Source organism: Pezoporus wallicus, unplaced genomic scaffold (assembly GCF_028554395.1).
Source record: "Pezoporus wallicus isolate ANWC-B61680 ecotype Strahan unplaced genomic scaffold, APGP_CSIRO_Pwel_v1 contig_8702, whole genome shotgun sequence".
Taxonomy (NCBI): domain Eukaryota; kingdom Metazoa; phylum Chordata; class Aves; order Psittaciformes; family Psittacidae; genus Pezoporus; species Pezoporus wallicus.
In genome coordinates, this window is record NW_026636754.1 from 1,352,880 (window position 1) to 1,373,144 (window position 20,265).

At 40.0% G+C, this 20,265-nt stretch overlaps 1 protein-coding gene across 5 annotated transcripts in view; it reads left to right on the top strand.

The window, feature by feature from the left end:
- The window catches only part of B3GNTL1 (UDP-GlcNAc:betaGal beta-1,3-N-acetylglucosaminyltransferase like 1), a 117,767-nt gene that overhangs the window by 84,232 nt on the left and 13,270 nt on the right, over positions 1-20,265 (top strand). For all 5 annotated transcript variants that reach the window (XM_057401407.1, XM_057401410.1, XM_057401409.1 and 2 more), the window contains 3 exons: positions 2,198-2,293; positions 10,617-10,741; positions 18,762-18,897. In XM_057401407.1, coding sequence (XP_057257390.1) covers positions 2,198-2,293; positions 10,617-10,741; positions 18,762-18,897 — 357 coding nt within the window. The remainder of the gene's footprint in view (positions 1-2,197; positions 2,294-10,616; positions 10,742-18,761; positions 18,898-20,265) is intronic.

Here is a 20,265-nt window from a genome sequence, read left to right on the forward strand (position 1 = left end):
CGTTGGAAATGTGACACTCCAGGGCAGCCTTGGATGCAGCGATCACAAGATGCTCAAATTTAAGATCCTCAGGACAGGGAGAGGAGCGTGCAACAAGCTCAATGCCTGGACTTCAAAAGAGCAGACTTTGGCCTCTTCAGGAACCTGCTTCGGAAGGTTCCATGGGATACTGCCCTAGAGGGTGGGGGGCCCAAGACTCTTGGTTGATATTCAAGGATCACCTGCTGCAAGCTCAGGAGTGTTGCATCCCAACCAGAAGAAAGTGCAGCAGGAGGGCCAGGAGACCTCCTTGGATGGATAAGGACCTCCTGTGGAAAATTCAGTTGAAAAAAGAGGCTTATAATAAGTGGAAGCAAGGACAGGCGGCATGGGAAGAGTACAGGGATGTTGGCCGGGAAGCTAGGGACCAGGTTAGGAAAGCTAAGGCCCAGTTAGAATTAAACTTAGCTAGAGGTATTAAAGATAACAGGAAGGGATTCTACAAGTACATAGCAAATAAAAAACAGACTAGGGAGAATGTAGGCCCCTCAGGAAGCTCTCGGGAGAACTGGCTACTCAGGATTTGGAGAAGGCTGAGGTTCTGAATGACTTCTTTGCCTCGGTCTTCACTGGCAAAGGCTCTGACCAAACCACCCAAGCCTTGGAAGGCAGACGCAGGGACTGTGAGAATGAAGACCTTGGGCCCACTGTAGGAGAGGATCTGGTTTGAGACCATCTTAAAAACCTGAACGTGCACAAGTCCGTGGGTCCTGAAGGAGCTGGCAAATGAAGTTGCGAAGCCGCTGGCCATCATATTTGAGAAATCATGGCAGTCAGGTGGAGTTCCCGACAACTGGAAAAAGGGAAATATAACCCCCATTTTCAGGAAGGGGAAAACGGATGACCCGGGGAATTACAGAGCAGTCAGTCTCACCTCTGTGCCTGGCAAAATCTTGGAACAGATTCTCCTGGAAGGCATGCTAAGGCACACGAAAATCAACAAGGTGCTTGGTGACAGCCAGCATGGCTTCAGTAAGGGGAAATCCTGCCTGGCCAATGTGGTGGCCTTCTATGATGGGGCTACAGAACTGATGGACAGGGGTAGAGCAGTTGATGGCATCTACCTGGACTTGTGTAAAGCGTTCGACTGTGTCCCACGCGACATAGAGTCATAGAATAGTTAGGGTTGGAAAGGACCTTAAGATCATCTAGTTCCAATCCCCCTGCCATGGGCAGGGACACCTCACACTAAACCATCTCACCCAAGGCTCTGTCCAGCCTGGCCTTGAACACTGCCAGGGATGGAGCATTCACAACCCTGCTACCCCTTGTCCTGTCATTACAGTCACTAATGAAGAGTCTTTCCCCAGCATCCCTGTAAGCCCCCTTCAGATACTGGAAGGCTGCTCTGAGGTCTCCACGCAGCCTTCTCTTCTCCAGGCTGAACAGCTCCAACCTTCTCAGCCTGTCTTCATAGGGGAGGTGCTCCAGTTCCCTGATCAGCCTCGTGGTCCTCCTCTGGACTTGTTCCAACAGTTCCATGTCCTTTTTATGTTGAGGACACCAGAACTGCACACAATGCTCCAGGTGAGGTCTCACAAGAGCAGAGTAGATGGGCAGGATCACCTCCTTTGACCTGCTGGTTATGCTCCTTTTGATGCAGCCCATGATATGTTCGGCTTTCTGGCCTGTGAGCGCACACTGCCTGCTCACATTCAGTTTCTCAACAACCAACACCCCCAAGTCCTTCTCCGCAGGGCTGCTCTGAATTCTCTTCTGAATTCTTTCCTGTGAGGGTGGTGAGGCCCTGGAATGGGTTGCCCAGGGAAGTTGTGAATGCTCCATCCCTGGATGGTGTTTCATCCCTCCATCAATCCGGATGAAACACATGTTCAAGGCCAGGTTGGACGAGGCCTTGGGTGATATGATTTAGCGTAAGGTGTCCGTGCCCACTGCAGGGGGGTTGGAACTGGATGATCTTAAGGTCCTTTCCAACCCTAATTATTCTATGAGTCTATTACACCACAGTTTAAACACTAAGCACATGCTAAATTTTAAGCACTTGAATTTCTCAGTTCTTAATGTTGCTGAAGGTTAAGTTTAGGCATGAGTATTGTCAGGATTTCAGGTGAATGTAGTAAGTCTACTTTGTTCCCCAACAGATGCTGGGTTTTGATATTCTGGTAACTAATACTGGCTTTTTTTCCCTTTTCCCTAGGTGTTTACCTCCCACGGACCTACTGTGATCATGCCAACCTGGTTCTGTTCTCGAGAATGGTTTTTTCATGTGGGAAAATTTGATGAGGGTGGAAAGGTGAGTGCTATGGATGATTCATAATGCAGGAGCCAGCTCTTTCTTCAACAGCCTCTGAAAGCCATAAACTTATTACTAAGAAGCACTAGACAAAGGGGGTATAGGTAAAAACTGAGGTCTGAAAAAATCTGAGTCATACCATATACCTTTCTTTTTAAAAAGAACAACATCAAACAAGTGCAGTTGGTTTGGGGTGACTCTGGTGATAGAAGGACACAACTGAGATGGGCTTTGTAGAATAGATCTAGCACCTTTGGTAGACATGTCAGCATATCTGGAAAACTTAAAGGAGGATTCAGACATTCAAGCTCCTCTTCAGTCCCTGAAATAGATCTGAGAGCTCAAGAAAAGTCTGTTCATGGTTTCATTATGAACCATCTCTGAAAAGTAAGGTAGATTTGCGGAAAGGGACTGGAAGGGAAGAAAGGTGCAGGATGGCAAAAAGATGGTAATATATTGTCCTAAGGGGAAAAAATTATGTCTCTAAGATGAAGAAAGAAGGGAGGAGGAGAGGTCACAAAGTGCCATAAAACTACTATTACTAAATCTTATTCATCCATTTGTCTTGTACCCACTTGTCAATCTGAGTTCTCAGGCTTTTCCTTGGAAGATGTAACCTCTCAGTCCTGATCCTTGAGGAAAAGTTACTTAACAAATTAAACGACTGTTATCAGAGAAGTGTTCCTGCATGAATAGTTAGACATTCTTTTGCTGTAAGAATTTCCTGTATGAGTTCCATTTGGTTGTTTCAGGCTCATCAGCATCTTTATGAAATAAAATCCAGGGATGTCTATTGGTGGTATTTATTGTGGTATAACTGCAAATATGTTGGCAAAGAGACCTAATTCAGACACATTTGGATCTATTCCGTGTGGTTTGGACCTGAGAGGTTTGCTTTGCATGATTTTAGTGGGATTTTAGAGGTGGAATGGAAATGCTTTCATTTAATAGCAATAGTAGTCTAAAAAAAAAACCCCTCTGCTAACACCATTTCCTATGTTATTATTTCAACTACAACAGATTATTATTATTTGTTTTATAGCCTCTAAATGAAGCCCTCCTGTGCCATGTAGTATGTATATATACACACAAACATACCTACACATGTATATATGTATGCATGAGGATATAAAAATATTGTTCTTTGGGCTGCCAACAAAAACATAGTTCCAGGAGACAGCAGACAGAGAACAGAGTTGTTTAGAGCAGTGAAAAGATTTGTCCTTCATTGCATGGTAGGTGAGTGGAAGAGGTGGGAATGGCTCCCAGTACAATCCACATCTGCTGACCCATGCTCCTTATTTCTTTTGTATTATTATTACTCATTGTATTTTCACTCTCTGAAGAACGTTTGACTTCTTGAGCATTGTTATTAAGCTCAAAGAAGAAAGCAAGAAGGCTAAAACACAGTAACAACAATTGAACAGCAAGCCTAATGGTAAAGTTCAAGAGGTTAACTTAAAGAGGCTGTTGTTCTGTGCTTTTAGGTTTGGGGGTTTTTCTCCTGATTTTTGTGGGGGGTTTTGTGTTGTGCTGTGTGGGTACTGGTTCTTCACTGGCAGTCTTAATTCTAATGATTTTTTTTCAGCCACAATGCATGATATGGCTTCTAGTTTTAAAAATTACCAGTGATGAGTTAAACTTTTTGTTTGGCCCTATTGTGAAGTGTCCAGCATGTCAATACTCAAACTCTGGCTAATACAGAGGACCTTCGGAAAGTACCCTGTGGACAGGGGTAATGACAGATCTTAACAAAGCAATGAATGTAAGCGATGAAGTCAAACCTTTGTCCTGTGTGAGTTTAGGGGACCTAAAGTCCTAACTCTTCCAGCATTTAGCACCTTATTTAGCATTATTTTAACTTGTTCATTTTAATTTGAAAAGAATTCCTTTGAGGCAAAGAAAGATTTTTCTCTGTGTATCAACAGAGCTGTTATAAACTAGTACTGAGACTCCTGAGGATCTTACCCATGTGTGTATGTTCTGACCTGACCCGTGATCTGGCTATGTTGATGTGATCACTTATCTCTCCACTATTGGTTAGGATTTAACAGTGTGACCTCTAAGTGTCTTATTGCTGCAAGTAAACACAGAAACAGGCCAACAGATCTCCACATTTCAGCCTTCTCCATTTGCTAAGCTGTTTCCATGCCAAAAAGCTGCATTTCTCATTTGGAGTTAAATCCAAACACCTGTTCTTCATATTTCAGTGCTTAGGACAAATGGAGGATAATTCTTCCATGGAAGAAACTGTGATTTTATGTTTATGTTAGTAGTATGGATGGACTGATAGAATAGAAATATATAAGCCATGATGTAATCTTTTTTTCCTGCAGGTAGATGTGCATGTTTGCATGCATCTCCATTCAGGCTTTACATGAAACAGATTTTTAACAAATTATTTCCAAAAACCATTTTGTATATAAGTTCTTTCTGGTCAAGATCTTCAGTTGCTGGAAACATATTCCTTTTGTGTAATCACCGTGGCAGTGTCCAAGCCAAATCCTAAATAGTATCTTCATAAATGGTGGAGAAGAACCTGACAGGTTTGCTTTATGTACTGATTAACTAAAATAGTAGAGGTTTTATTTATACAACCGCTGATACATGAGAATTAAAGCAGAAGTGCTTAACTGAGATGAAGATAATACAATAGAAATGGGCACAAGCCTATAAAGTAACTTTTAATAGTATCCACTGCTAGGAGGAGAGTCATAAGAACCATATTTCTGACCTAATTTTTTAGGAAACTGATGAGAAATAATCTTCCTGTTGTCCAACTGATTCAGATGAAGAATGCAGTGCTTCCTCCTTGAAAGAAGTAGCAGCTGATTCAGATAAAGAGCCCAGGCTGGAATAGCATATTATAAGCTACTGACCTTTCTGAATACAAACTTTGGCTCCAGCCGGTGTCTGGGGCTCAATTTTGATCTATTTTTGTGATAAAAGGTCACAAAAAGCACGAATTGAGGAGGTGTCAAAATATCCATTGATGCACAGGAGACGGTAGCACATGCTGCAAAGCTCTAAAATAACATTGTAGGCTAGTAGGTGCTAACTAATGGATTTTTCCATTCCTCTCTGCCAGAGCACACAAATGTCATTCCCTCCAGAAAGGCAAGCAGTTACAATACTGCCTGAAAGGTAAAAGGCTAAGTAGGAATTTGTTTTCTTAGACCATGAATTAAAATTACAGTCAGTCTGTCAAATAACCTATCAAGGTGCTCTGGGGAAAAATCCGGATGAAACACAGGCACTAATGTTTTTGCTTTGGTATAGTTAAGGCTGAACAGAGATCGGTATTTGATGTGAAAAGGAAAGAAAGAGTGGTAGAGGCAATGATTAATTACACTTTGTAAGCTGTTTGAAAATCCACCCTATCTCTCTCGTCTAATGACATTTTTCTGCTAGTCTGTTATTAAAAACCATTTAGAATTTACCACCTCCCTTCCATTTGACTTCACTGTCATCGTTGTTTCTCTGTGACAATACGTTTGGATGAAAGCAGTCTTTGGAATTTCCTCTAACCTGTCATTTCCCAAACAGTGAAGGAAATGTTACAGGCTTCAGGTCTTGCAATCAAGGCAAAATGATGTAAAGACATAATTTGGATGGGAACCAGAAAAAAAATGAAGTGACATCTGTACAAAGAGTCTTTAAAATATGTTGGATAATCCTGCAAAGAAGCCATAAAAATCTATGGAGTTAGCTTGTGATTAGTCTGCTTGCATACCTCTGGTGACTGTCCTAAAGGAAGTTAAACTAAGTATTTCAATTCATGGTAACTTCAGTGTGTTGTTGTTCATTACCAAAGAAAATATGATTGACATTTAATATAAAACTTGTCTTTAGGGAAAGACCAAAGAGTGGATGATTCTTGATAAATTACTTTAGTTCCTATTTTTTTTTTTCACCTTTACATTTAAATTGGAGGGGAATTTCTTACTTAGTTTTAGGTTCAGCAGCTTAGTAGCTGTTCCCCATGAGCAGCACACTTTGAACCGTGTTTGTTGGTGAGTGAGAGTTCAGTGTCTGGCAGAACAGCATTTGGTTCTGAGGCAGGAGTACTTCCTTTTACATAGGGTGTCTGTGTTCACTTCCACGCAACCAACCCCTCTGTATGTGATATTTCTGTAGGATTTAGCTCAAGGCTCTGAGGAAATGCTGCTGGGCAGCTGTTGGCATATGTATTTAAAAAGAAGTACTTTGATATTTTTATTCAACGTCTCTGCTTTGTTGCTAAATGACCCTGAGTTGAGAACTTTTTTCCTGTTTAATCTTAGATGTTGTAATACACACCATCTGATCTCCCTTTTTATGCAACTTTAGCATAATATTAATGCTGACATTTTTATCTTTCTTAAATGGATGTTCTAAAATGTGCAGTGTGAAACGAGTTGGTTCAAAAAATAGAAACAAACTGTTTCAAAGTCCTGTAGGGTATGGGTTAGTATGGAATCAAAAGTTGCTTCCTTTCTGATTTTCTTTCCATTCACCAATTTTAGGCTTCTCTGAGGAGTTAAAGCAGTTTGGCTTATTCTACCCAACACTTACCCTGGTGTCACTGTCTGGTTTCCAAACTGTGCCAAGTTATAGCCCAGTTTTGCTTGATGCCTGTGATCAAGAGAAAGGGCTCAGCTTTCCCAAACCAAAGGGAATTTTTTTCATGTGTTGCTAGATATAATTCCGTTGTCTTGTTTGTCATCGCTTTTTGTTATAAATGCTTGTATTCTTGATTCAGTTTTTGATTTTGCATTTTCTCCAGTTAGAGTGAAATCTCCACTGGCTGAATCTCCACTGATTTTTTTGCTCACAAGAATCTGCCATACTACAGCACCTGTCAGCTGGAAGAGGGCAGGGGAAGAGCACATGTCAGAGATGAGTGAGAGAAGCCTGGAGAGGAGAGTGATGGGTGAGGAAGTTGGAACGGATTGGTTCTGTTCTGTGGCAGAACTAATCTCCTTTATTAGGTTTAGCATTAAAAGGCAGCTCTTGCATTGTGCTTATGCCTGTACAGCCTAATAGTAACTTCTGTCCAGGTGACCCAAAAAATAGACTTCTGCAGTAGTTACTGTTGGTTGTCCCACGGCTACAACATGATCTCTCACCAGGTGTTACAGCATTGCACAGAAGACCACTGTCATTAGAAGTCCTCCAAAAATTGCTTAGTATCTTTATCCCTATTGATGTTCCTCACTGTTACTGATGGTGAAGTTACAAAAGCTGTAGCCAGGATTTCTTCTTGTAGTGGTAGGTGGCTTGCACCTCCTTGTCAGATATATATGTTGAGGATGCTGCAGTTGGAGTAGTGTTTCATGGACAGCCATCTGCTAAGAGTGAGAAACAGCAAGCAGTGAGAAGATGACAAGAAAAGAATAATGCAGTATTTAGTTTGGTCCATGAACAAGGAACTACTCTGACTCAAGGCAGATTCTGCTTGACAGCCAGTGTGTATGCAGAATTAATGTACATTAACCATCAGTACAGCAAGTGATACCTGCTCAAAATACTGAGTAATCATAAATCCTTCACTTATTTAGTGTTGAAGTGTATGTTCATTTTGTGCATGCTGGTTAGAACCAGCAGTGATTTTCACCAGGAGCTGCAATCAGCAGCTTATGAGCACACACCCTTGAGTGAAGCAGGCCAGTGAGTTTCTCCTTTAGTGCTGCAGATCATCTAGGGTTGGCTTTTGCTTGTAACATGGAAAATTCTGTATATAGTCCAGTAACATGTAAGCTGTGCAATTTAGTTGTATTTATTAACATTGAAACTGTTCGTGTAGTAGCCTATCGCTGAAATGCTGTCTTGTTAAATTGGTATTTTCAGCTATGGATATTAATTTTCCCAAAATGCATTAAAATATCCCTTTAGTGGCTAAACAGTTTTTTTCTTCGAAAATTGTGTTGTTTGGCAAAGATTCCTGGTGTCTAACATGCCATCTGGATCCAATAATACATCTCAATTGGGAAGGAACTCTTGTGTTGCAAAAAACTTACACGCTCAAGAGCTGTAGGAAGTCCCATCCCTGCAGGATCTATAACACAGTCAACATCTTCCCTCCCCTGAAAAATGCATGGCAGGGCTGCTCCTTTGTAATGCGAGAGGCCACTGCTGAGCAGTACAAGGCACCTGCTCCTTCCTGGGGGTGAGCAGACTTCATTTCAAAGGACTTCTGCTGGCTGATGGAAAGCAAGAGTGCACTCAGAAACAAACAGCATTTTGAAAGATCTCTTCTGCTGTAACTCTCTTTAGTAATATACTTGCTAATGGTTATCTTGAATAATGTAAATGGTTATCCAAAAGATAATCGCACATCTGGATGTGATATAATAATGTATCTGAATCAAAATATGACTACTGCAGTAGTTGATACGTGCTGCAGAATTTGTGCCCTGCCTCTCACAGTCTGACGTGTGACCGAAAGAGAGAAAAGGTTTAAACTTTGTTGCAGACTCTCAGTATTTCCTTTAAAGTCCAGAATAAGAAGACCAGCATAAGAAAGGGCTGCAAGATAAATGGAAAGAATTTGAGTTTGTGGTGTTTTTGAGTTCTCAGTGACTGTGGTTGCTGTCTGCCACTCCAACTTCCCCCAGATTTCTTCTGTGGCTTTCCAAGTGGGTTCATATAAAGCACAAGTTTTGTAAGGTTCTCCAAAAGTTTGCTTCTGCATTACAGCTCTTAATCTGGAAGTCAGACCAATATCTACAAAGACAATTGATAGCTAGAGATACCCTGGCCTTTGCAAGCAGCCAGATCAGGATCCGTGATATTCAGAGTCTGGGAACATGGCCCAATTCAGTATCTTAAATCAATCTATCATGTAGTGAAGTCTGGAGCTGCAACGTACAGAGCCTGATTTGGTTCTAATTTCTCCCAGAATACATATGTTTAATTGAGTGTTTCAGATTTGTTTTCCAGGGTTTGAAGCTTTCTTGGTCTCATTACTCTTCCCTTCCCCAGACCCCCTTGGCTGCTCAGTCTGGTGTGGGTATGAGGAACAGTCTTGAATTGTATTGCTCTTGTAACGAGAAGGCCAGAGGGAACCACAGAGGGATTTTGTCTCCAGCATTTTAATTGGAGAATCTCCTTTTCTTATTTGTGGAAGAAACTCAGAAGCTGTGGTAATAAGGGAAAAAAAAAATGCCATTTTTTTGTTAATTTATTTATTGTGCTCTTATTTTTCTGTGTTGAACTAGAATACCTAAAGTTGATGTTTATGCCTCTGTTGTTCATGTATATAATACTGCCTACAGAAAGAAATGTATTTGGGTATCTTTTCCATCTCAAGTTTCTCATGCTATCTATCAGCTTGTTATTGATGCTACACTTAAATATTTTATTTGGCCCACCTGGGTTTACTTAGCAGAGATTTTTAGCCTGATAAAATCATGTTAGGTTGGAGGAAAGAAAAATCTCTATTGAAACATAGAAAAATTAAAAGTTCTAGCCATATTTCAAGAAGTTTCACCATTGCAAAATAGATGGTACTACTTTACTTCCATTATAGGGCTATATCTTTAAAGGTGGGTTTATGTTTATGATGAGTAATGGAATAGTATGCGCTGTAAGATTGCCATCTGACACTGTCTCTGGCATGAAGATTCTCTGATTTTTAGGTGGGAAATGTTGCATCTCATCATGAAATCTCTTTATTAGAGCCTGACAGAGCCACAGTTCTAGGAAATTAGGGGCTGGTTGTTTTTTGCAGTGTCTCAGCAGCAATCCTTGCAATCCCATTAGGAAGAATGTATCATGGAAATAAGTGGCAAGAAAAAAGTTTTGCTTTCAGACATTGCATCATGCTTTAATTAAGGTTTTCATTAAGGTTCCTTATTATGGGGTCTGATTCACCTTTCCTAAGTAGAGTCCAGAATATGTATTTGTATGGCAATCAGAGAAAGAACATTAGTAACATCAAAAAGTGCTCTTCTGAGTCACTGATCCCTTTCAGTGAGCTGTTTGGTTATGTGGCACTTGAGGCTTCATGAACTGCTCAGCAGCTGGTTTCTCTCTTTTGGGACTAACCTGTACCAAGCTTTATACCCATGTCAAAATGAGATGGTGTTTATTTTTCCACTACTGTCCTTGTGGTCAGCTGTACTTAGTTTTTAAATAGCACTGCTTGCTTTTTCAGTAGCTTTATTTTTCTACAGCTATGTTTATTTAATGACCCATTAGACAACTTCATAGACACATGCAGAAGTAATATGGATAAAATGATGTTAAACTTTATTCATGTGGCAGAAAAATAAGAAGTGTCTTCAAATGTAAGTATGACTACTGGTCACTTCCTAGCCTGAAATAACTGCTTCTCTTCCAGGGTGTTCCAGAAGATCTGTTGTTTTTCTACAAACACATCCAAAACGGTGGTGAAGTCTTTCGAGTAAACCATTGCCTCCTGCTGTACCGTTACCATCCACAGGCTGCCACTCACTCCGTCCTAGAGTAAGTTGCATTTTCTTGGTAGAACTTAAAGCTTAACTTCATCTTGGATGATTGGCAGCAAAGATGTTTAGTCTCTTCAAGGCATCACATGGCAAAATAATTACCAGTTTGAGTTTAATTACTTGTTATTTTTTAAAAACGAGGCTAGAAAACAAGCATGACTTAACATTTTGGTAGTACCCTCCTTGGTGTAAGGTGGTGTTGCTGTAATTTGCTTTTTGAGTAACATACTGTAATGCTGGAATTGAAATGCTGAACTGAAATCTTTGGTGCAGATGCTGTTGCCCACACGCTGTCAGTGTACCTGGCTTAATGATGTCGTGAGGCAGGGATGGAGTTAACATTGGACGTGTTAACGTTGGACAAATGCTAAGTTGTTGTCTCATCTTTGCAACTGTTCTTGAAATAATTTCACAATAGGTATTGTAAGAGCCATGAAGCATTTTTGGGACTGCATTACAGCAGTACTTCCATTGCTTCAGCTGAGGCTCTGTAGCTGAGCATGTGAGATCCTGCAATCTGCCTGAGTACCCTTTCTGGTTATCTAAAGCATCTGAGTTTCTTACCCTCAAAGCAGATTAAGAATACTTTTGTCTGATTATGCGTCTCATCTGCTGCACATGGCAAAAGCAAGCAGTGAAGTAGTAACTTCTCCAATACTTTGAACACAGTTGCAAGAATGTTTTTGAAATATATCGTAGTGGTGAAATTTTATTGGGATTTTTAATGTGCAGGGATTGGATTCTCCTGTTTTTTTGCCATGTGAACCATAATGTAAAAAAAAAAAATCATTTTAATTGTATAGCCTAATTTCAAAGTGAACTGTCTCAATTTGAAAGAAGTAAACAGAAACTTGCACTACCAACAGAAACCTCCTTTTGAAAAAAAACCAAACATGCCTAAACCTTTCATCTGATGATGTGCTGCATTTACATATATTATTTTCCTGTTTTAAAAGGTCTAAACCATCTAAATCAGATAAGGACGTTTGAAATACACCTGAGGATGTTTAGGAGTAATTATCTCAGGTGCTTCCTTGTAAGCTGTTGCCTACTGCTTTTACAGTGCTGGCCTGCCCTTACATAACACATTAAACTGGGGATTGCTTGTTCCAGTACATGCTCATTTCACCCATCAGGGTGTTTGTTGTGATGGGATGTCCTGCAAGCTGAGCCAAAGTTATTTCTTTCTCTTATGCATTGACACTGGTGAAAACTTATCCAAGTTTCACTGCTATTTAGGAGTCCCATTCCAGAATCCTGGTAGTAATGAAGCGAACAGTATTCTTACTGATTAACGATATAAATACACTTTTCAGTCCTATTTGTACGGCTCTGTAGAACCAACTAGTGAAACTAAACATTTTTGTGTGCATTTTAGTTGTATATCATGATATTGTATTATTGTAAATACTATAGTAATCATAAATACCACATACGTATATAAAATCATTTAAGTCTGAAACAGGCGTTCCAAGCAAATGGAAGATGTTTGGATTTTACAGACAAATATGAGGTGAATTATTTTGCCTTTTATTGGTGTTTAAATGTAAGGGCCTTTTTTTTTTTTTTTCCCTTTTTGTGTGTGATCATTCTGGCAGTTAGTTCCAAACTTTTCAGCCACGCATCATGGGATGCTCGAACTCTTGGAAGCCTGTTGCATGTATCTGTGGGAAAACATCTTATTCTTGGAAATGAGTTTGTTTTGAATTTACTGCAAGCTGTTGCTTATTCAGATCTACAAGGTTGTGTGGCACAAGCACCCTGAATTACAACATACTGCGAGAATGTGGAAATACTGTAAGCTGTTTCAGATGTGCAGCTTGGATGTCCAAATTGGCGCCTTTCTTGTCTCATTCTAAGAAGTCAGGATAGCCATTCTTCCTCTTGGCTTCGTGCTGGTACTACTGCTAATAACATTTTGTGCACACTTTCAATACAAGGTTGTGTAACACCTCTCCTTGTTGGCTTGTTCCCCTGTTTGTTGCCTAAGTCGAGCAGGGTTGGCCAGCATTTGTTTCTGAAGACTGAGGTGAGCATTGAGAATAAAGAAATTAATGGGGTCATCAGGAAGGTTTAAGTTTATAATTTGTATCTGGTCTTTCCTGCTTTGCCTTTTGGTCACCCCACCTTATTTAATGCGTCTTCTGCCTTTTCCAGAAGTCTTTTGTTTTTATGATGTGTTTTGAGCACTCTTCTGTGGCATTTTTCCTTTTGCAATTGGTCTATGTTGTCTTTGAATTTTCAGAGTTGGTGGAGAGCTGGATCTGGAAGTACTGACTCGCCAGCTAGATTGAGATCTTGTCTGAAATCAAAATGATGCTTATAGGAAACTCGATTTATTTCTTTTTAGTATCAGTTTATGCCTAGTTTCATTCTTAGAAAAATGGAGTTGTCAGTAAGACTTTTTTATAGAAAAGGTACGTGATTCAATCCTTTCTGCACAGACAACAGTCACTCGTAGCCAGTTAAGGGCTGATTTTGAGTGCCTTCCATTACTGTTCATGGGGAAAAAATGCCTGATTTTTGCATTTTCAGACTTCCTAAAATATATATAAAGCTGCTTGGCAAGCAGCATTTAGTTCTTTAGTATGTATAATTGTCAACGCTAATGATTTTTAGGTCATTTCCTATGATTAGTATCCTTCTGGAACAAATACCTAGAGGTGAAAGTATCTGTGAAGCAGGAAACGAGATCTTATTTGCATTCTCCCTTACCCTGGAGGCATCAGACCACGTTATTAAATGTTTTGGGTGTGTGACAGAATCTGGATGAAGTGCAGTGTCTATATTTAGATTTCATTAGGTGCATACAGAAATATAACCGTTCTCATTGTAATTTCATCTAAACCCTATCATGGATACCTGCTCAGTGGGAATGAGCAATATAAGTTTTGAGAAACTTCTCTTCAGCCAGGAATTTGCAACACACAATCCCCACATATTGTATCTCTTAGATCTAAATCATTTTATCTCACGTTACAGCTTGTATCCTAGGGCTGTGTGTACTTTGTGCTGCACAGCTACATTACACTGATTTGATACAATATCAGAGCTGGCTTTATAGTGTGAATTACCATAGAAAAGAAGTTTGGTGTATAATAGAAACGTTGTAAAATTCATAGATTTTTATCTTATCAAGGGAGAAAAAGGAACTGTATATAAAATAATGTACCTCATTGCAAGATGAAAGTCAGCTTGGAACAGCATGAGCAATAAAACACTGCTTGTCTTTCGGTAGTATTGCTCATGAAGACAGGCAGTTGGGGCAGATAGCTGATCTTTGCCGCAGTTTACAAGCTTTTGGTCAAGAGAAATTGAGTACATGCAGACAATAAGGTTTGTACCGTCTGAGATTCAGGCAGCTCCCTTTTATGCAGCAAATGTGAAGCGTACTTACAAAATTCACAGTAATTTCATATGCTGTGTATTCAGAGCAAGTGTAATATTGTAAGAGCTTGTTCTGCAGAAATAACCCAAATTACATCATCTATTGAAACCATCTGGTTTCAGGCACTAGAAGCTTCCAGTGTCATCTAAGTGAAGGAGAACAGGCACTTGATCTGAAGCACAGATCTGGTTGTTTCAGAGGTACTCTGAGGCATGGGTCTCATATCACTGATGAGCACAGGAATGCCTGCTTCATTTCCTGCAAAAACATCCTAAAACAGGCAAGAGAGAGGAATAGTGTAACATGTTCTTGCCCAACTGAAACGAAGATGAGGTCAACTGCATTTTTATCATCTATGCTTGCGTTTGGCACTCCAATTAAACATGGAAACTAATGACTTCATTAGATTCTTGAAAAGTAAATGGCATTAACATTGATAGTCTCTGTCTTTCTTAGTAAGCCTTTCATGAAAAATAGGCCACAATGCAAACCATGCCTCAGTTAATGACCCATGACCTGAAGATGAACTCAGACATTAATAGAACCTATTAACACAGTGTAAATGTAATAACTCAGTGGGACGATGCAGTCCAGCAATTAATAAGTTCACATGAAGTTCAACAGAACAACAGCGACCAAAAAAATCCAGTTTATTTACCAGTATGGACAAGGTTCAAATGGGATTCATTCCCGAATTTCCTGTGGATTGCAAGAACCTTGAATTCTGCGTGCAAAGATGGCTATAATCTGTTCTTTCAGCTCTCGCTGTGATTAAGTTCTCTGTTCTTTCACCTCTGGTTTATCTATCAGGTGAGATTCACCAAGAACAGAGAACTCTGTTACCCTGCTGTGAATAAAAAGCCAGTGGAAGAGGCCATTCATTTGAATAGCTCCTCTTCCTGTCTGGTGTTACCCGAGTGGCATGTGGGACCAAGGCATATAGAAAAGGTCAGATTTACAGATTTATGGTATTACTGTGAATGGTAATCAATGCCTGAAATTCCAGCGCAGTTTAGGATATTTGGCTTGTATTTGTGCATTTCTCAAGTACTTGTACATCTGTCTTTGCTCTGTTGATTCACTTATGTAGCCTCACTGGGGGAAGGAGGGGAAAGGCAGTCAAGCAATATGGCGAGGTTTCACTGAGCTCAGACATTAAATCATATAGCTTTTATTGTCACATTATCTTTCATTTCAAAATAGGAGTGGAGCAGATGTTTCTGGACTCCTGTATTCAGTCAGTAGGTCACCACACATTTTAACAGAGCTCCATTGTTACTTGGGTGGATGGTATGGTAATAACTACTTGGGACTGAGGAACAACACACTTCATAATCATTCTCACCCACTGCATGAATACCCTCGTTTCACTCCTGCAGAATTTTGGCTCCTCTTCTTCCTTCCAGACTACCTAACTGATGAGTATTGAGGGGCCACAGCAAGTGAGATCTTAGGAAAATTCTATAAGCCATAAAAATGGTTTTCCAAGTAGAAAAATCGATGCTTCTGAGTAAAGTAAAAAAGTGACAAGGAAATGAAAGAAATGGGGAAAATAATGTACTTTAAGATGCTGGGTGCAGGAGGAGCATTAGGATGTAGGAGCAAACTCTACAGTCAGAAGAATTTGTATCCCACCTTGAGGCTGAGGAAAATCTTGTTATAACTGAATATAGGCAATGAAATTAAAGGCTATGGGGAAAGTGCTTACTTTAATCCTTCCTGACATGGGTAGGAAAAGCAGCTTTGGTTGGGATGATGCAGAGCAATGATACCTCCTGCTTTTTGCTGGTGGCTATGAATATGCAATAATGCAAAATCTGAAAATAGCTGTGAGAATCATCTCTGAGCAGTGGTTTGTACAACTTCTAGATAGTTTCAGGCATTTTCTTTAATCATCCTTTGCACGTTGCTACAGTTCCTGCCTGTTGCACCTGCACTGGCTCTTCAAGGATGGGAAAATGGCATTCCCTTATCCCTCAAGGCAGGAATCCCAGTTATCTATTCAGGATACATCAAAACATATGGCAAATTAGGTGAACTGGAAACCTGAAGGGGGCAACTGAAACTCCCTCTTCTGACACCTTTTGTTTCAACACATGAGATGTGTCGTTAGTGCAGAGCAAGATTTCACAAAGATTAAGTCTGTGATTGTCACCCTAAAGCTCAGTCCCAAATTATCCCCTTAGTTCTATGATGAGCTGATGATCTTGGCTTGTACTGTTAAAAGTATTTCAAGGTTAACTCAAGACTACAAAGAGTGATGCAAGAAAAAAATCACAAGTGCTATGTATATATTGGCTTCATTTTTCACAACCCAAACCAGGTATTTAAGAAAGCAATTTATTGGTGCTTAGATAAAGCTGTCTGTATTTGAGCAGTGATCCAGTTAATTTGGGGTGTAATAACTTTCATATCCTTTTATTTGAGTGAAATTCCCTTGGGTACTTTCCCACTCGCGTTTCTCAATATAATATTTATAGATAAGATTGGGTCAGTAAATTTGTTTCAGTCTGAAATCTTTGTGGATGATTTCCAGCAATGAGAATTGGTCTGCTTGAATTTTACCTCTGTGGGGACTTGTGTGGAACATAGTCACCCATCACCTAGGCAGCAAATGCATATTGTCTGGAAGCCATCAATACTGCATGTACTGGGACATCTCCATGACAATTAGGAACATTTTGTGTGTGCCTGGATGTAGAGATTCCAGTGTTTACCCTACAACTAATAGTTGATAATTCCTTTTATGCCTTGTACGGTTGCCTGTTATTTCTTCAGCTTTCTTTACTTCGCAAACTCAAGTGGAAAAGAAACTTGCTGGTGTCACTCAACAGAGCAGATCCTGAAGTACCTCTGGAATGTTACCCTTCTGAAGTTACATTTCAAAGTAAAATCACTTTTAAAAGCTTTCCATTTACGTGTAAAGCAGTAATATTCCTTTTTAGAATCTAGCAGAAGCTCAGAAATCTCCAGTAAAGTGATCCTGGAAAAATACTTGTCCTTCGTATCTCTTTCTTTTAACTTTCCTTCTGGGAATATAGTATGCTCTAATGTATATGGAAAAAGGCAAGTGTCAAAGGATGCCAGCAGCAGCTAAAGCTTTGCAGCAGGAATGTAGCTTGTGGTTGCATTAGGAGGGATTTGCAATCCAATCCAAGATCTTTTTTCCTCCACGAGTCAAAGTGCTGGTGCATGGCCGCAGTCCTCGAAACGGTGTGGAAATTTTATGTGGAGTAGCTGTTTTCCTGGGTACGTCCGTTTGCGTGTGAAGTTCCTTCCAAGTTATCACACCATGATCAGTGATGAAGTGCTAAGCAGGATTTGGCTATGCTCAGAACTCGCACGCTGAAGTGGGCTCTCTGGAGCTCACTAATAATCCCAGCAGGAATCCGTATGTGTAGTACGATGAGGGGTGCATGTTTCTCAAATCAGAGCTCGGGGCTGTGAAGCAATGATGCAAATAAAAACACAAAATTCTTATCACTGAAATATTAGACAGGTTTGTAACAAACTTCTGGGAACAAATTAGGTTACCTGTTAATCTCAGTAACCTCAAATGTTATATTTGTACCTCAGAGGTATATTTCAAAGGAATAATTTGGAATAATAAATCTGGTCCAGGACTTTGTGAAATTTGATGATCTGTTTCATAGAAGTGAGATGTTACTGCAGTGCTAGGCCATCAGACGTCTCTAGCCATCATGCTCATGTATTTTACTTACGAAATAGAACCAAACTTGGTGTAATGCTTACAGGATTGTGGATAACCTGAGTTGCGACTAGGAGGAGCAGACTGATCCATGGATGAGGGTGACTGACAGCAGCATCCCTGTAGTTGTTCCTGTCTGTCTACCCACCTGGACAGTTTAGATCCTCAATATCAAGAACAGTTGAATAGATTTTGATTTTCCTATAAAATCTGCTGCACTTAAAGACCTGAAGTAGTTCACAGTAGCTGCTGTGTGATAACCTGTGCTGACTCATGAATCAGAAGTCTTACTTGAAACAGAAAAAAACAACATAGTCTTTGAGTATTTTGGTGTTTAAATGCCATACTAACTTGATATAGTCAGAAGACTCTGGGGCTCAAGGTTGAACTGTGAAGAAAGGGGTATTAGTAGGAAAACTACATGCTTCCCAAGACAAAGAAAACCATTGGCAGCTTTAGGATCTCACAGAAAACTACTAGGGATTGTTTTTTTCTGGTGCTGCTTTAACTAATTCCAACATCTCATTTCTTGGATCAGGGGATGTATTACAAATTGTAGAACAAGTTGTAACAATTCTGATGAAGTGTGTTGTGTTCTGTCATGATAAAGCAAATGGGAAAAACTCTTTGAAGAAATGCTTTCAGAAAGGAAAGGCAATTAGGTGTTTATCAGAATTACCTATGGAAGACATTTTCAAGTCAGGGTACCTTGTTCAAGAGATGTAGATAAGGAATATTCACCCAGTCAAGCCATAAATTGAGGAAACCAATTTATTGTATCTAGGAAACTGTTAAAGGATGAGAAGTTCCTAGTGAATGAATCTTAAAGGCGTTCATTGTCTATGTGTCCATATGGATATAGGTATATAATAATGATAAAAGTTTTGGGGATCAGAATCTACTTCTTTTCTAACCCTCCAGGGGAACCATTTGGAATCACCGAGTCAGGTTTCTTGAAGACAGAGTCCTCAACTCCTGGACATCATTCACCATTTGGAATGCTGGCAAGCAAGGCAAGAAGCTCTACCGAAGCTTGTCACCAGCTAATCAGAAAAAGGTAAGCTAGGAAGAGTGGGTAAATCTGTACAATTCACTTCCTCCTCTTTCACATGCCTCCTTGCTGCTAACATGTTGTAGGGAACTTCTCATAGGATATTTTGTCCCCAGACTGCTAGCTGAGGATTAATATCATTCTGATTATTCTCCATAATGTATATTTAAATGCTGTATTAGTTTATTTAGAGAGTATGGTGTGTATGTAGAACAACACATGTACCCATGTTCCTGCTTGCTGGTGACTGAGCACAGTAATAGATTAGACACAGTGTCTAACTGTTTATGGCCTGCTGCTGTGTAACTAACCGTGTAGTAGCCAGGTTCGCAAGGTGAGTAGAATAACTCTATTTGGATGGTAAAATAGCAGACTACCTTATCCAGGGTTATTCATACCTGTATAACAGTTGCCTAGCTCCTAAAGTGGATACTGGACAGATCCCTATTGGATGCTCATCATCCTGGTTTGAATTACGAGGAGTAGTTCTACTGTAACTCCCTTTTGAAAAGCTTTATTCTTTAAAAATAGGGGTGGGGCGAACGGGCAAGTAGAAACTCTTATACGTGACTGTCTAACTCTGTTTGCAATCAGTTGAAGATGCGGAGGTTACTTGTATTTGGCAACAGCAGATATTTCTCAGGAGAGGTTTGTCTGAGAGTTTAAACGCCTTTTATAGCACTTTTTTTTCTGTAATAACTTTTTGTTAGATAAATGCTTTAGGGCTAATGTCAAATGGCTGTTTCTTATAAAGAGCCCCATAACATTCATTTTATTACTGAATGTGTTTTTGTTTCTCAAAAATATGGATGGGAAGACAAAATGACAAATATATATATAAACCTGATTAATGTTGTGGCCCTCAGACCACACACATATGAAACAGAATAAAGTAGTTTTGTAAACCCATAGTTGAAATGAATGGACCTGAGGACACTCATACAGTAAATAGACAATTCACCAGAATTGAACCTGAATTTCCTGCTTGATACTCCAGTGCCACCCCTCTTTCATTGCCATCACGTGGCATGAAGAAAGAAGGTTCAGTGCTGGGTGTCTCCCATCAGTTACGTCATTCAAAGAGGACAGAACAGTCCATTAAATGTAGTGAGTTACCTTGGTCATGCAGTGCAGGGTGCCCGGACTTTGGGGTTGTGGAAATGTTCCCTTTCACTAGTATTTTGCAGAGCACTTTGGGAATTCCACTGACTTGCTACCAACCATTGCGTTTTTCTCTGTGCAGAATGACAAGGATTGGAAAATACGGTTCCAGGGGAAAAGATGACAGCTTGAAAAAATAGATTGTACTGGTTTTGTAGCAGTGTCTCACCGTCTGAGGGGTTGGGGTTTTGGGGGGTTTGTTTTGTTTTGTAG